The following is an 18,733-nucleotide window of genomic DNA, read 5'->3' on the forward strand; positions in this document are numbered from 1 at the left end:
AGAAAACCCCGTTGTTTTAAACGAGAGAATGTACCTTTGCAGTACTACCATACTACTACCATAGTACTACGTAAAATACCTTCCCCCTAATGTAACTTCTATTCTCCAACCTATGGACCAAGGCATTATTGCTGCTTTAAAGAAGAACTACAGGTCATCTCTGTTACAGCAATTGGTTGATGAAGGCATCGATATTCCAACAGTTTGGAAGGACTTCAGTTTGTTGGATGCTCTTCATGCTGTCAATGTCATGGGACAAAATTACCGCTACTACGCTCACACGATCATGGAAAACTGTTCTAGGTGAAGAGCAAGCATTTGCCGGCTTCAGTGATGATGATATTTCGAACGGGCAACGTAGTCTTGCTACGATGATATCATTACTGAAAAACCTGGATAAATGCCAAGATGCAGAAGAAAGTGACATTATTGAATGGTTAGACGTCGGTAAGGACGATTATGGTTTCAGACATGAAAGTGAGGAGGATATTGTACGGAATTTGACAGTTGGTAAGAAAGACGGAGATGATATCGAGTGCGGGAGTGATGCAACGGAAACTCTGAAAGTTTCCCACAGCCAAGCTAGTGTCTCTATAGACACACTTATCTCTTACATGGAAAATAGAGATGAAATTTCATTTTCAGATATTGTTTTCTTGAGAAATGTATGATTAAAAATTAGAAAAATGAACAATCGTCTAAGAAACAAAAAGTGATGACCGATTTTTTCGTTAGATACACATGTTGGCATAATCCACATGGCATTTTGTAATTGTGTGTCTTACAATACAATGTGAAGTGTTATAATTATTTTCTGCTTGTTCATAAAATACATTTCATTATTTTAACCTATGGTTTTGTTTTTACCAGGCTTAAAAATGACTGCAAATAATTCGCGGTTTTCGATCATTCGCAGAAGTGCGTGCATTAATTACCGCGAATTGTCGGGAGTGCACTGTAAATGAAAAATTGTTCTAATATTATTCAAAAATATTATTATTCTCCTTCCCCTATGGTATTAATGTGAAAAGGTCCTCAACTTTGACATAAAGGTAAGATTCTTAAGATGAACTGTCCAAATTCAAGACAAAAACATTTAATTTCCATTCAGCTGCAATAATGATTTTAGATATTAAACAATATACTACATATAATAAAAGCAAAATTTGTGTAACTGTTGTTTAGAACACCCAGATGCCCTGGAGAGATAAATAAAATAACAACACTACGCACTTTTACATATTAACCACCGAGCTCGATAGCTGCAGCCGTTTAAGTGCGGCCAGTATCCAGTATTCGGGAGATAGTAGGTTCGAATCCCACTGTCGGCAGCCCTGAAAATGGTTTTCCGTGGTTTCCCATTTTCACACCAGGCAAATGCTGGGGCTGTACCTTAATTAAGGCCACGGCCGTTTCCTTCCCACTCCTAGCCCTTTCCTGTCCCATCGTCGCCATAAGACCTATCTGTGTCGGTGCGACGTAAAGCAACTAGCAAAAAAAAAAAAATTTACATATTAACCATCTTAGACTGCAGTCACAGACAGGGAGATGAGGGAGGAAGGCAGCCTAATATTCAATATGCCCAGCACAATAACCTGAGAAAACTAATTCCAAAACCGACAACCTATATCTACCTTAAATAAATTAAAAAAAAAAAATTTTAAAAATAGTTTTAAGGCTAATAATTTTAAAATTACTATTAACTTTCAATTAACCTAAAAATCATATATGTACATTATACATTATGGTGACCTAGTACAAAGATAAATATTAGCATTTCCATTTATTCACAAGAAATCAACTACAGTGAGGTCTTGAATACTGATTTCATAAGCAAAAATTATTTCCAAGAAATCTTGAGGAACTAACAGGTATATGTATAAGTCTTTTCCAGTTTCAATTTAATTGTCACTAGAGGTGGCGCCAGCAAACAGTAGGCTACGCAGCATATGAATTTGACACGTACGTCAGTTTGTTCATCTGACAAGTTAAGTCTGCCAAACACTAGTGTCTATGTTGTATCGTTCAGTGATTATTTTGACGTTTATGCCTGAGAACATTTGCAGCATGCATTGCTTTTCTTATTTAATCAAAAGGAAAAGGTTTTGGAAATTCATAGTTTGTTGGTAGAAACATATGGTAAACATGCTCCATCGATTAGAACGTGTGATACGTGGTTTTGACAATATGAACATAGTGATTTCAATATGAAAGACAGTGCATAGTGTGAATGCTGCCTGGGAGACTGATTACCTTGGATCAATTAAGGGTATTTCCGTTACCTTGACAAAGAATACTGCAATGTATTCGAAACGTTGGCAAACTGTATGTAATGTACAGAAATCTACAACATGGTTCAATCCGGAAAATAAACTAAACCGTGCACACTCTGGTAGACCACAAAAGTGTGAAGACGAGCAATTGCAGGCTTACTGGATGATGACCCAACTCAAACAGCAATTGGTACAAGCATTAAATGTGTCACAAGAAACAATCAGCATATGCTTACGAGCAATGGGTAAGATCAGGAAACTCGGGTCCCACACGATTTGAGTGAAAGGCAAATGGAAAATTGCAAAGTTACTTGTGAAATGCTGCTTCAACGCTACGAAAAAAATCCCTTCAATTTAATTGTTACTAAGAGATGGCGCCAGCAAACAGTGCGCAGCGTATGAATTTGACACATATGTCAGTTTGTTCGTCTGACATAAACCTACGAATTGTGACAGGTTAAGAAAAATGAACTTATTCTGAAAACCTGAAGCAGAGAAAATCGTGGCTGTCACCTGGCGAAGCCGGTCCTTCAACACCAAGGTTAAATCGGTTTGGTAAGAAGACCATGATTTGTGTCTGGTGGGACCAGAGCGGTATTATGTATTATGAACTCTTGAAGACCGGTGAAACCGTTAGTGCAAAACACTATCGCCAACAAATGATTCATTTAAATCACGCATTGATCGAGACAAACGGACTGCGCCAGAAGACATGGCAAAGTGATTTTGTTACACAACAATGTGCTGTCTCGTACAGCAAAACCAGTGTAAGACACCTTGAAATTGCTTGGATGGGACATCCTTTTGTACCCTTTGTACTCCCCCGACCTGACGCCATCATCACCTCTTCACATCAATGGGGCACGCGCTCACAGAGCAGCACTTCAGCAATTTCGAGGAAGTTGGAAAATGGCTCGATGAATGGTTTGCCGTAAAAGACAAGCAGTTTTTCTAACATGGTATTTATAACTTACCTGAAAGATGGGCAAAGTGTGTAGAAGCTGATGGCCAATATTTTAAATAAACAAAAAATGAAATTCCCATGAAAATAATGTGTATTCTTTACCCCATAAACCAGAAAAATCTTATGCATGCACCTGGTATGCTCTGCATTATCTTCATTATTTTAAGAGCTGTAACTCCTTGTCAACTGATAGAAATTATGTACAGAAATTCATTTAAAAATTGAGGCAGATTTTGCAATATCTGTAAGGGGAAACAAACTGATTCAATGATATTCTGATGCAGCTATGACTACTGATAATCTCAACATAAACATTCAGATATTACTATTTCCGCACATTTGTATCACAATTCATAGCAACAACACAGCCAGTACAAATGGCATATACTGTTATTCAGAAGATGTTAAAAAATTAATTAATAAAAGGAGAGAAATAATCACACCATGAAAAATTGTAATGCTGCTAACATTAGAAAGAGAGCTTTCATTCACAAGATGCAGGGTTCGAATTTCCCCTTTGTGTGGGGCGGGAGAATACCACCCATGGTATTCCCTGCCTGTTGTATGAGTGACTAAAAGGGGCTTTAAGGGCCCTTAACTTGGGAGCGTCCGGCTCCATGGCTAAATGGTTAGCATGCTGGCCTTTGGTCACAGAGGCCCTGGGTTCAATTCCTGGCAGGGTCGGGAATTTAACCATCATTGGTTAATTCTGCTGGCACGGGAGCTGGGTGTATGTGTCGTCTTCATTATAATTTCATCCTTATCACAACGTGCAGGTCACCTACGGGTGTCAAATCAAAAGATCTGCACCTGGCAAGCCGGACATGTCTTCGGACACTTCCGGCACTAAAAGCCATACGCCATTTCATTTCAACTTGGGAGCATGGGTTGGCGACCACGGGACCCTTAGCTGAGTCCAGACAATGCTTCCACTTATTTGTGTCAGGCTCCTCGCTTTCACCTATCGTATCCGACCTGCCTCAGTTCTTTTCTGACCAGACGGTATTATGAATGGAAGCCTAGAGAGTCTTTCATTTTCACACTCTTCGTGGCCCTCGTCTTTCTTTGGCTGATACCATTTTTCAAAGTAACGCACTCCTTTCAATTTTTCCCTCTGATTATTGCTAATACAGGATGACTACCACTGCACTTCCTTTTAAAACAATAATCACCACCTCCACCACCACCACCACCACCATCACCACCACCACCTGGAGGATTCAAACTCAAATGTCAGCAGGCCTGAGGATGTTTCTACATTTTCCAATTTTCACACAGGCAAATACTAGGGCTGTACCTTAGGCTGCATCCTCCCCAGTCCTAGTTCTTCCCCAATCCAGGGTGACATGAAACCACTGAAAAAAGACCCTATTATAAGCACAGTAATAACATTGCTGTTCGACTCGGTATTCATATTTTGGGGATGGCCCTTTGCAGGACAATACAACATTGAAATCTTCACTCTAAGAATCAGTACACACTCATCTGTACAGAAATCATCCAATGCTGACTTAACTGTCGAAGAATATACCGACTTTACATGCTTGCTTGTTGTTTAAAGGGGCCTAACATCTAAGGTCATCTGCCCCTACCAACTCTCAAAGAGAAATGTACACAGATAATGATTGGTGATTGTAGCACCCACGGTAGCAAATGGGGTTATGAATCTGAAGTTCAGAATGGAAAGCTGCATGAATCTTTCAATACTGGTAGATCACAACAGGATCATAACCCAGATATGATCTTCAGCAATAACATCAGTCAACAGAGCATAAAGTCTGTGTGTAACACCCAATTCCAAACACACCACAAAGACATACAATGTGTCAAATATGTTCTTCCTGTCAGGCTGCAGTGCATTCCATTCTGCAGTAGGTACAGCTTTAAAAAAAAAAAAATTTTAAAGGCAGATTGCCCACATTTTCCAGAGTTGTTGGATACTGAAGCATGTGAAGATGTACAGATTATCCTTGCTCCCTCTGCCTATTCCTGCCTATCATTATCCTAGTATGTGTTTGAAAGTAGAAAGAAACTTGTAGAGAGATAACAGATTTGAAAGAAACAGAACTGAGGAAAGCACAGCCCCTCAATGAAAACAAGCTGTTAGGTTGATATAAAGATGGAAAAGGATCAAAATTGGGAAGGTAGCAGCTGTGGTCTTAATTAAGATACAGCCCCAGCATTCCCTTGGTGTGAAAATGGGAAACCACAGAAAATCACCTTCAGGGCTGCTGAAGGTGGAATACAAACCCACCATCTCCCGAATGCAAGCACAACCAACTCACTCGGTAGCTGGTAGGGACATGAATCATAATAATAATAATGTTATTGGCTTTACGTCCCACTAACTACTTTTAAGGTTTTTGAAAATGCCGAGGTGCCAGAATTTAGTTCCGCACGAGTTATTTTTCGTGCCAATAAATCTACCGACACGATGCTGGCATATTTGAGTACCTTCAGACTGAGCTAGGATCGAACCTGCCAAGTTGGTGTCAGAAGGCCAGCGCCTCAACCAACTGAGCTAATCAGCCTGGCAGACATGAATCTTCATTTCAAACATCCTACCTTCACTGGATAGGATTTGAACTGTGGCCACCTTGGTAAGAAGCTGGTGACAATATCACTCAGCTTTCTTTCTTCCTATCGCACACAGTATACAATACTTCACTTCGCTTCACTACCTTTGCAAATGGAAACAACTTTGGGAAACAAACGGCTGTGTCAGAAGAGTAATCTCATGGTCCAATGAACTCGAGCAGCAGGTAATTATTTGGAATTTGACTACCCTTATTCCAGTCAAAGGGATGGATGCTGACCTCGGGTTCTCCACACGTACTACATTTGTTCAATTTCTGAGATCTCAATATGGTCATGAAAGGAGACCAATAACACAAACTGTTAATATGGTATGTTACATTAATTGGTTTGTCCACTGTACAAGTATCTCCTTGAAAGGGTGCTTTACCTTCTGAAGGCCACTGTAAAAGAAAGTCATGACTTACAAGGTTTTCATACCTGTGAGTAGTAACTATTCTCCTCATTGTTTTGCTCAAACTTCTTGGTCATTCTGTGTGTACTCTGACTCTATTATATAGCAATTAAAATAGCAGTAAATACGAAAAAATAATGATAAAGTAACTTGATCTTTCACTGAAACCTAAAATAAATATTCCTAAACCTTCCTCACAAGAACCATTTTTTTAATTTTTTATTTTTAAAGCTGAGAAGAAAATAAGTGCACTGATATACACGACCGAGGAATTCCTTCACTATTAAATTTGACAGTTACCCCTCCAAGAGACAACTCAACGTTCCCAGAGCATCTTGGCGTAATAGATCATAAGTACAGCCTCATAATCTTGAAACACTAGAATGAGCTATGAAAATTTTCCTGTTATTTATTGTTCAACCCCTGGATGTTACTTACTCCTCAGTACATGGAGGTACAGGCTCTAATGGCATGGCTGATTGAACTGCCATTTCCTGAAGCTTCATCAGAGTCACAGCGGTTCCAATACCTCGCACCACTATGCCTGACTCGCCTTCTAGGTCGAAACATTGTTGATAGCTGCAAACAAACATCCAATGCATGAATTGAGAGTTTTATATTGCTTTAGACATACATCAATAGGTAATACACTAAAGAGCAGATAAAAATAACTCTACTCAGAGAATTAGTCTTTCTGGCAGAGAGGAATAACATGTCCATTTCACAAATTAAGAAATATTCATTTCAACTCCAAGATGGGCTCAAAAGCTCCACCATAGCAGCGTTTATACCAATGGGAATTCACTAGCACAGTTGTGAAAGACAAAATTAAAAATCATTCTAAGCATTCTCTTGATTATAAACAAAATCCAATTGAATCTGCAGTCAAGCTCTGATTTAAAATGCAGGGAGATAGCTTCTTCTGAAAGGTGCAATCTCTTTATCTTTTCACATTCACTCTTCTTCTACCATTGACCAGTTTTCTCCTCATTCATGTCCAGATTCCTTTCAGTCATCTGTGTCTTGGTCTTCACCTAAGTCTCTCTCTTCCCATCCATTTTCACACTGAACATCTTTATTGATATTCCCCTTTCTTACTGTAATAATTTTTCAATTCTATCCAAAATGCGTTCCTCTTTCTCTAATTCTCCCAACAGGTTATTTCTCCACCTGTCCAACCTTGTCCCCCTTGCATTGTTGGATGCGCTTGAGAACGGTTGGCTGTTGAGAGAGCTCTTGCATTATTGTAGTGATAAAGTAGTGAAAACCTATTGAAATAGCTAAATTTTGTGTATATCTGATTCATTTAGTGCTGTTTATATAGTGGTGTTTAGTGCTTGTTGGTAGAAATTGGGAGTAGTGATATTTATTTAAATTCTGTAACAAGTAATTCAGTTGGTCTTCAGTAAATTACGTTTTCTAGGTTAAGTAGGCTAGCTAGGTGTACCTTGTTTCGAATTTAGGTTTAGGAAATACTTTAGGTAATAATATTAACTTTAAAAATATTTGTAAATATCTGTAGGTTCGTTGGTTATACTTACAAAGGCAGATTATCATAAGGAATAGTACCAAAACTTCTGCAGCAACTTCTCCGGTATTTCGTATAGATATCCGTTCAGACTATTGCGAAGGTAATAATTTACTACATTAAAAAACACGATACGCCTGTAAACTTCCATTTAAAAAGAAGTTAAAGAGATTACACGGTATAGTTAACAGTCGTTGTATTGTTATTGATTATTGACGCTCCTCATATTGAAATATTGCATTGTTGGCTACAGTCGTGAACAAAGGGTGTAGTGTAGTCAAGTAAATATAAATAAAAATCAGCTGACCTTGTATTCCATTCATTTGTACTTCTGAGTAGGTAGTTAAAGTATCCGTAATTTATATTTCGCTCCCTCGATCTTTCAGTATTTATGAGCGGTTAGCTAATAATAATAAAGTTCATATATCTCAGTAATTGCAGTTCAAGTCCCTGGAGTATTAGTAGTTTTGATAAAAATATTTGAGAAATTACTGTAGACAACCTCGTATTTTTCAGTAGGCGTAATTAAGGACACTTTTATTCTCCATCCCGTGGAGTAGGGAAAATAATAGTAATCCACCAGCTGTAATAATCACATAACCATATTTCAGTAGAATTGTAGTGAAGATAAGGTATAATATATTAGATAGTATCTTACCAGTTATATTCGTGTTTTTCTTCGTGTACGGCAATCCTTTCGAGACTTAAGCATTTAACCAAAAGCAGTGTAGTGTAGTGTAGATACATTGTAGTATAGATACAGTACATTTAGATAGTGCCGTATCCTGCCTGCTATATTCGTGTGTATCTATTAGACCGTAATACTAATAATAATTTGTCTAAGCATTTAGCTTCGTTGGTAATCTTTGAGTACAGTAGTTCTTGCAAATTTCATTTCTGTTGTGCTTAGTTTAGTGACATACGGTTCGGTACCGGTATCGTAATTAGGATACGTCTGAAAGTAGTTTAAAATTACTGTAGTGTACTGTACAGTAGTATACGAGTAATATCCTATTAGAATTTAGTGCGATTATTTTATTATTGTAAAATATTTGTGTAGTACTGGTGTAGTAGAGGTATCCGTAGAAACTCTTACTAAAATACTGTTGTTGTAATTAGAATAGGCTTAACTGCAGTTTGGAATTGTGTAGTTCTTGTGTAGACTATTACTTTCGATATTCAGTAATTAACAGCAGTTTTTATCCTTTCAGGGGTTGTAGGATTTAAAAAAAATAGAGCACGACTAAGTAATATTGTAGTGTAGTCGTATATTAATTACCTTATTGTTGTGTACTATCCCAGACAATATATCCCTCCGTTCATTTATTTTTTGCAAATAAGTTATTTTATTTTTAATTTCATTTTTCCCCCCGTAAAGAATGGCTAAGGAGAGCGAGTGTACTTACTGTGGGTGTAGCGAGGCATTGAGGGGTATGAGGGAGGAGTTGGAAAGTTTGAGGGAGATAATTAGGATTCTCACAGAAGACAGGAAGGAAGATAGGACTCTCTCAAACAATGTACAGGTTACAGTAGGTGTACAAGAGGGAGGGGAAGGAAAGGAAGGAGTTGTAGAAGACAGGTGGTCTAATGTTCTAAGGGGAAGGAGATTGCAGGCTAAGGGCTCTATTCAGGATCAGAATTCAGGACAGGTGTCTGTGCGAAATCGGTACGAGTCACTTCAGGTAGAACAACAGAGGGAAGATGAGGGACAGGGAACTGTTGGTGAGATGTGTGGAAGTAGGAGGAAGGGAAAAGGTAGGAAAGGAAAACGTAGAGTAGAGGATAGGAAAAGACAGGTGGAACAGGGTCGTGGGAAGGAGAAAAGGGAGGAGGAAGTAGCTTCTGCAGCTATCAGGAAAGATAGGGCTGACCAGGAGGGGAGGGGATCAAATGAGGTGGGTAGGGTTGAGGCTCTGGTCATGGGGGATTCCATCGTTAGACACGTGGGGAAAGTGTGTGGAGGAAAGGGTACCAGGGTAGAGTGTTATCCAGGAATTAGGTTGAGGCAGATGTTGAGGAAAGTGGAAGAGAGGGAGGAGGGGAAGAAGAAGGTGGTAGTGTTTCACGTTGGCACCAACAACGTAAGGCAAGCTGATATAAGTACCAACATAGTTGGAGATGTGTGGGATCTGGTAAATGCAGCACGGGTGAAGTTTAAGAAAGCGGAGATTGTTATTAGTGGAATACTGTGTAAAAGGGATACTGACTGGAGGGTGATTGGGGATTTAAATGAGACTATGGAGTGGGTATGTGGGAAACTGGGAGTGAAATTTCTAGATCCTAATGGGTGGGTAGGAGATAGGGATCTGCGCTCAGATGGCCTTCATTTAAACCGCAGTGGTACCTATAAGTTAGGAAATTTGTTTGGAAGGGTAATAGGGAGGTACATTCAGGGAAACGGGATGGCCTAGGGAGCGGTGATAAGGGAACAGGGAACTGGAAATCAAGTAGGGATGACATAAAATTGTTAGTGTTGAACTGTAGAAGTATTGTAAGGAAAGGAATAGAATTAAGTAATTTAATAGATATATATTTACCAGATATTGTAATAGGAGTTGAATCATGGCTGAGAAATGATATAATGGATACAGAAATTTTCTCACGGCACTGGAGTGTGTATCGTAGAGATAGGATAGGAAGGGTGGGAGGGGGAGTGTTCATTCTGGTGAAAGAAGAATTTGTAAGCTACAAAAAAGTTAAAGATGAGACACATGAAATTCTAGGTGTAAGGCTCATTTCTAAAGATAATAGGCAACTTGATATATTTGGAGTGTACAAATCGGGAAAGGGTAGCAGTGACGCGGATTCGGAATTATTTGATAGGATAGTCAGCTATGTGGGAAACGACATGGAAAGAAATGTGATTGTAGCGGGAGATCTGAATTTGCCAGATGTCAATTGGGAAGGAAATGCGAACGACAGGAAGCATGACCAACAAATGGCAAATAAGTTAATATGGGAAAGACAGCTGATTCAGAAAGTGATGGAACCAACCAGAGGGAAAAATATCCTGGATGTCGTGCTGATAAAACCAGATGAGCTCTATAGGGAAACTGAAGTAATAGATGGTATTAGTGATCATGAAGCTGTTTTTGTGGTAGTTAAAAATTAATGTGATAGAAAGGAAGGTCTTAAAAGTAGGACTGTTAGGCAGTACCATATGGCTGATAAAGCAGGCATGAGGCAGTTTCTAAAAAGTAATTATGATCGGTGGAAAACGGTAAATAAAAATGTAAACAGACTCTGGGATGGGTTTAAAGAAATTGTTGAGGAATGCGAAAACAGGTTTGTACCATTAAGGGTGGTAAGGAATGGTAAAGACCCACCTTATTATAATAGAGAAATAAAGAGACTAAGAAGGAGGTGCAGACTGGAAAGAAATAGAGTTAGAAATGGCTGTGGAAGTAAGGAGAAATTGATGGAACTTACTAGAAAATTGAATCTAGCAAAGAAGGCAGCTAAGGATAACATGATGGCAAGCATAATTGGCACTCATACGAATTTTAGTGAAAAATGGAAGGGTATGTATAGGTATTTTAAGGCAGAAACAGGTTCCAAGAAGGACATTCCTGGAATAATTAATGAACAAGGGGAGTGTGTATGTGAGGATCTTCAAAAGGCAGAAGTATTCAGTCAGCAGTATGTAAAGATTGTTGGTTACAAGGAAAATGTCAAGATAGAGGAGGAGACTAAGGCCAAAGAAGTAATAAAATTTACATATGATAACAATGACATTTACAATAAGATACGAAAGTTGAAAACTAGAAAAGCGGCTGGAATTGATCAGATTTCTGGGGATATACTAAAGACAATGGGTTGGGATATAGTACCATATCTGAAGTACTTATTTGATTATTGTTTGGTCAGAGGAGCTATACCAGATGAATGGAGAGTTGCTATAGTAGCCCCTGTGTATAAAGGAGAGTGTGATAGACATAAAGCTGAAAATTACAGGCCAGTAAGTTTGACATGCATTGTATGTAAGCTTTGGGAAGGCATTCTTTCTGATTATATTAGACATGTTTGCGAAATTAATAACTGGTTCGATAGAAGGCAATTCGGTTTTAGGAAAGGTTATTCCACTGAAGCTCAACTTGTAGGATTCCAGCAAGATATAGCAGATATCTTGGATTCTGGAGGTCAAATGGACTGTATCGTGATTGATCTATCTAAAGCATTTGATAGGGGGATCATGGGAGACTACTGGCAAAAATGAGTGCAATTGGACTAGACAAAAGAGTGACTGAATGGGTTGCTATATTTCTAGAAAATAGATCTCAGAGAATTAGGGTAGGTGAAGCTTTATCTGACCCTGTAATAATTAAGAGGGGAATTCCTCAAGGCAGTATTATTGGACCTTTATGTTTTCTTATATATATAAATGATATGAGTAAAGGAGTGGAATCGGAGGTAAGGCTTTTTGCGGATGATGTTATTCTCTATAGAGTGATAAATAAGTTACAAGATTGTGAGCAACTGCAGCGTGACCTCGAAAATGTTGTGAGATGGACAGCAGGCAATGGTATGATGATAAACGGGGTTAAAAGTCAGGTTGTGAGTTTCACAAACAGGAAGAGTCCTCTCAGTTTTAATTACTGCGTTGATGGGGTGAAAGTTCCTTATGGGGATCATTGTAAGTATCTAGGTGTTAATATAAGGAAAGATCTTCATTGGGGTAATCACATAAATGGGATTGTAAATAAAGGGTACAGATCTCTGCACATGGTTATGAAGGTGTTTAGGGGTTGTAGTAAGGATGTAAAGGAGAGGGCATATAAGTCTCTGGTAAGACCCCAACTAGAGTATGGTTCCAGTGTATGGGACCCTCACCAGGATTACCTGATTCAAGAACTGGAAAAAATCCAAAGAAAAGCAGCTCGATTTGTTCTGGGAGATTTCCGACAAAAGAGTAGCGTTACAAAAATGTTGCAAAGTTTGGGTTGGGAAGAATTGAGAGAAAGAAGAAGAGCTGCTCGACTAAGTGGTATGTTCCGAGCTGTCAGCGGAGAGTTGGCGTGGAATGACATTAGTAGACGAATAAGTTTGAATGGCGTTTATAAAAGTAGGAAAGATCACAATATGAAGATAAAGTTGGAATTCAAGAGGACAAACTGGGGCAAATATTCATTTATAGGAAAGGGAGTTAGGGATTGGAATAACTTACCAAGGGAGACGTTCAATAAATTTCCAATTTCTTTGAAATCATTTAGGAAAAGGCTAGGAAAGCAACAGATAGGGAATCTGCCACCTGGGCGACTGCCCTAAATGCAGATCAGTATTGATTGATTGATTGATTGATTCTGCTCCTATTTCAGAGTACCTTATTCTGCCATTGTACATCTTCCTTTCATTACCAATGACTAATACATGGATCGGTATGGGTATTTAGTTGGTCTTGAATAAAATTATTTTCCTTTTCTGCAGATCTCCTCAGCTCCAAATTAGGCTTCTAACAGTCTTGAAGAAATTCCTGCAATTCTACTTCATGGTGTGGGTTACTGCAGTCATGTCCTAGTTCATTAACCATGGGCAATGCCTGAGTGGCCTAGTATGCGGTCCTGAGAGTTTGGATACCAGATGCTATGGAATGGGAGTGATCATCTTGGACACATTCTGAGTCATGGCCTTCCTTGTGCTCAGGACTATATAATCCACTGGTGCTCCTTATCCTATTAGAGGAGAGATCCTCACTGCGACTGTAAGTAAGGTAGCATCCTTCTTCACAGAATTTACCATGCTCAGAACATTTTAAGCAAGCCTCAGACCTATGGGCGTAAAGGAATCCCCCTTCCATTCGACATCATAGCGAGGGACTCTTGGAAACAACTTGGTGAACAAAATGGAATTTGATGGGCAGCTATCAATATTAATTAGACTTATGGAAGGAGGAAAGAGCGTGCAACAGGGCAATGGATTCTACCAGAGTGAAAGAAACTTTTCTGGAATAATACAGTACCAAGGAAGTGTAGAGAGATAATCTATAAAATGTATTAAGCACCCATATTGACTTATGAGGCTGAGACCTGGACAATGAAAAGTAGGGATGAGAGTAGAATTCAAGCCAACAAAATGAAATATCTACGATGATAGGAAAGGCAAGGAAAGACAGAGTGAGAAATTAAGGTTACAAAGGAAGTTAGAATAGAAAATCTAAATAAGATAATTGATAGGAATAAACCAAGATGGTTTGAACATGTAAAGAGGATGAATGAGAAAAGAATACTAAAATAGATGATGGACACGAAGTTCGAGAGATAGAGATACCTAGAAAAAAAGGTGGATTGATTCAATAAAAAGGAGTGCAAGAAGAACAAACCTGCACTGGGACAAAATGATATGAAAGGAAGGTGGAGTAGTGCCATAAATATACCGACCCAGCAGGAGATGGATAAGGAGAAAGGAGGAGGATGATGATGGAGGAAAAAGGAAGTACAACTGGCTGAGTTAGCAAAGAGGATGCGTCTGGATGTGTTAGGAGTTAATGATATTCGGGTAAGGGGAGATAACAAGGAAGAGATAGGAGATTATAAAGTATTCTTAACAGGTATGCTTAAAGAGGGAAGGGCAGAATATGGGGTAGGACTGTTCATCAGGAATACTATTGCACGCTACATGTTTCTATTAAGACACATAAATGACTGAATGATATGGGCAGATTTAGCTGTTGGAGGCATAATGACAGGAGGTGTCTCAGTCTACTCATCATGTGAGGGTGCAGATGAGGATGAACTTGATAAGTTTTATGAAGCACTGAGTGACATCGTAGTCATGGTCAATAGCAAGGACAGGATAGTGCTAATGCCCTATTTCAATCCAAGAATTCAAAATAAAACTTAAGAATACAGAAAGGTGATGGGTAAATATGGGGATGATATGCAAGCTAATAGGGATAGGAAGCATTTACTGGACTTCTGCGCTAGTATGGGATTACCAGTTACGAATACATTCTTCAAGTTAGTATAAGGCTATTCACCACTACACATGGGAGGGTAGGGAAACCAGATCGATAACAGACAACATCATAACCCACTCTGAATTCAGGAAATTTGTTAGAAATGTGTGGGTATTCTGGGGATTTTTTGATGATAGAGCCCACTAACTGATCTGTAGTGAACTAAGTATCTCCAGGCCTAGAAAAGAGTAAGTGAAACCTGTCTGCAGGCAAATAAGGATAGAAAATCTCCAGGCCAACGAAATTAGACAGAAGTACATGGATATGATTAGTTAAAAATTTCAAACAATTGACAGTAATTAGGTTCAGGATATAGAAAGAGAATGGATAGCATACAGGGATGCTATAGTAGAAACAGCAAAGGAAATGTCTAGGAAAACCTATGTGTAAAGATGAGAAAAAGTAAACATATTGGTGCAATGATGAAATGAGAGCAGCATGTAAACGTAAAAAGGTGTATCAGAAATGGCTCCAAAAAAGGACTGATGTAAGATAGGGAACTGAACGTATATGAAAGAAACAAAGCAGAACAAATAATTGTTGAATCCACAAAGAAGTAATGGGAAGATTTCAATAATAATGGAAAGGCTTGGTCAAGCAGTAGGGAAACCTTTCTGGACAACAACAAAACAAAGAAAATGCACAAACTATTACGAATATGTACAAATCTAAATGAAGTTGCTATTATGGAAAAACGTGTAGTGGTGTGTGAGCCATAACATCCATCTGTCCGCATCAGTTGAAGTGAATCACGTGTTCGAGATGTCAACTAAAGGTACGTGCTATAAGTCTTTCATGGCTAAAGAAAAGCTTCAGATTACAGAAGACGTAGAAGAAACTAGAAATCATAGTGCAAAAAAAAAAAAAAAACCATCTGGATGACAGCTGTATTCATGACTGGCAAAATAATAAATTACGGCTTCAACAAACGAATAGTAATTGCCAGGTATTTTTGTGACGTACCCACTCTTGCCCACAGATGTGTGACAAAATAGAGATGTCACCTTCATTTTAATATAAATAAGCAATATCTCATTGTTTCTAAATAAACAATATCCCATGGGCGCCAGCCTTCAAGCTTATGGCTTTAAAACAATAGTTGTTGATTAATAATAATAATAATAATAATACGGAATGAGACTTTCAAACTCCCAGGGGTGGGGTGACGGCTCACTAACCATTAAGTACACTAACTTGGAAGTTAAGGATCATTAATAAGAATTTCAGAAAATACAAATTAAAACAACTATTTATTAGGATGAAAAATGTGACGTAATGGCATATTAACAGAATCTGAACTTATGTAAGCAAAAAAAAAAAAAAAACGAATTAAATAAACTCTAAGAACATGAATTGTTACGCGTAGACTTGCCATTAGCTCACCATTTGTAGACTCTGTTATCTGGATACAATCTATGTAGCAGCTGATGATTGATAGATCTCTCGCACAGGCGACGTCATCTCTTGTTGTGGATTCCAGTCCTACTTCTGCTTTGTGCATAGTACACTAGCTGTACTACGACTTTCTTGCCTTTAACACTTCCTACTGTACTCCTTATATAAAGTCGTAATGAGTCCTAATTTTAATAGCAAAACCACCCTGGGTTAGGTTCATGGAGATAATACACTTGTATTCTTCTGTATTACAGAACAGTAGCGTAACTAAATTCATAACAAAATCTCTCCTGCCCTATACTAGTCAAAACCGGTCTCCAGTTGACCTTAACTCCCGTCATTGAGATAACAGGTCCCAATGAGATTAACGTTTCAGTAGTACACTACTCAGATGCAAAGTGATCTAAGTTAAGATCTTCTCCGATGTCGAGACGTACAGCCCTCCTCTCATAATAGATTAGAATCGTCCTTCTAAGTAGTCGTAAGAGTGTCCTCTCCTGCCCTTGTCGTTGAAGTATATAGGTTCAAAGGCTCCCTCCATCAACCATATCACATGGTCCAGTAAGATTTGAGGTCTTATCCCTTCTCCTATGTACTGCTGTGAATCCATCATGTTGCTTCATTATGTCCATATACACAGGTTGAATTTTCCCGCAAAATCAAAGGGTCAGGTAGCGAACTACGAAAAGTAGGCATAAACATGGCTTTAACTGTCTCCTCGGAGTATGGAAAGGGTACAGTCTCTCTTAAGCTTGATGACGTACATTTCCTGGTAATGGGCTGAAATTAGCCTGCTGACTCCGGTCACCTCACTACGGCTATTGGAAAATTTACTGCAAGCTATTAATACGAATGAAGTTGAAATACTTTACACAATAAGTTGTTCGTTCAGAATACGTTATAGCCGCGATACAAAGAAATGAAATGACGATGTGAAATGGATGATTAAAACCCTATATATTATATATATTGTACCGGTTACGACCCGTACATGAGTATTTTTTGAGTATAAATGACATTTATACCTACCTCCTGTACCGAGCCCTAGCAACTAGTCACCCAGTTTTTGCCCTGAGAACTATATACTTGCTTACTTTAAAATATAATCTGAGAGTCGGGCTCTTTTACCGGTACAGAGAGGAGGGTAATATACGTGGCACCCTACACGTTGGGGCACGATAGCTACGTTAACAGTGCTATCAATTAATAGACAATCACAACACCCTGGACGTGGTGTTCTCCTTTTTTTTTTGTTTACAAAGTGAAACTTATGCCCTGGACGTGGCAAATAATTTGTGTTTTATGTGTTCTTTTTCATATGCTTGATTTCTATGTGTTGATATATAATGAACTGAGTGCTTTTGAACTTTTAAAGCCACTGATATTGCAATTTCCATTTGAAATTTTCTAAGTGTCACATTTTGAAATATTTACATTGCTCTAAATATGGAAAATATACTAGCAGCAATTGAAGCCCTTAGGCTTAACATGAATGAGGTTAACGCCAATTTAGAGACTAGGCTTACTGCAACATGTGCTAACTTAGAGCGTAATATGAATGAGGCTAATGCCAATTTAGAGACTAGGCTTACTGCGACATGTGCTAGCTTAGAGAGACGTATTACAGAAACTAATACTAATCTTTCTAGCATAGCTGAGGCTAATGTTCAAACTAATGCTAATCTTGCCAATGTAGATCAACGTCTAAATAACTTAGCCCAAGCAAATGTTGAATCTAATGCCAACCTAGATAGGCGATTAGCTGAAGCAAGTGCCGAAACTAAAGCCACTCTTGCCAACTTGAATAGGCGGTTAGTGGAAGCTGATGCCAGGTTAGATAAGCGCTTACATGACGTGGTTCAATCCCAATTTACTGAAATGAACACGAAATTAGAATCGCGTTTCGACCAAGCAAGTGTTAGGATAGAAGAAAGATTCTCTGAGTCCAATAAGAAAATTGATGACCGATTTACAGAAATTAATTCTCAGCTTACTCGTAACATCGAGGAGATGAGAAAAACTATTAAAGATCAAGTCTTAGAAGTTGTTAAGGAAGATTTACAGAAGGTTGTTCCTTCCGTTCAACAGCTTTCACAGGATATTGAGGAATTCAAGGCCGAATTTCAAGAGTCACATGGTCAGCTTTCGCAAATGCAGGCTAAAATTGTTTCTGTCCAAGATTCTCTTCGGGACACAGTTAAGAATGACATTTCCAGAGTTGGAAATGAAGTCACTTTATTAAAAGCTAAGCAGGGCGAGTTTGACAAAAAGTTCACTCAGCAAGCCGACAATACGACCACTCAAATTAGTCGTATTTGCAAAGATGTTGGTGAACTTAAAACTGAATTGAAGAACGATATCAAACAAGTCGAAGGAATAGTCCAACTCCAGTTGGGAGATGTCAAAAATAATCTCAAACAACTAGCCACTAAGGTCGTTAATCTTGAATCTCAAGATACTTCCAGACCTATTTCTAGTTCGATAGAAGGAGTCGAAGGAACGTCATACCAGACGACTACCGTTAAAATCCAAGAGGAAAAACCTCCTAAATTCTCCGGTAAAGAAGATTATACTGCTAAAGAATTTCTGATTAATGTAGCAGAATATTTTCAAGAACATAAGATTAGCGAGG

General features: G+C 38.6%; 1 protein-coding gene across 1 annotated transcript in view; it reads right to left on the bottom strand.

Annotated features, from left to right (window-relative positions):
- LOC136866675 (C2 domain-containing protein 5) overlaps positions 1–18,733 on the bottom strand; it is a 559,159-nt gene that overhangs the window by 438,881 nt on the left and 101,545 nt on the right. The window contains exon 6 of the mRNA XM_068226804.1: positions 6,665–6,805. Coding sequence (XP_068082905.1) covers positions 6,665–6,805 — 141 coding nt within the window. The remainder of the gene's footprint in view (positions 1–6,664; positions 6,806–18,733) is intronic.

The sequence above is a fragment of the Anabrus simplex genome, chromosome 3 (genome assembly GCF_040414725.1).
Source record: "Anabrus simplex isolate iqAnaSimp1 chromosome 3, ASM4041472v1, whole genome shotgun sequence".
In the NCBI taxonomy this organism is placed as follows: Eukaryota; Metazoa; Arthropoda; class Insecta; order Orthoptera; family Tettigoniidae; genus Anabrus; species Anabrus simplex.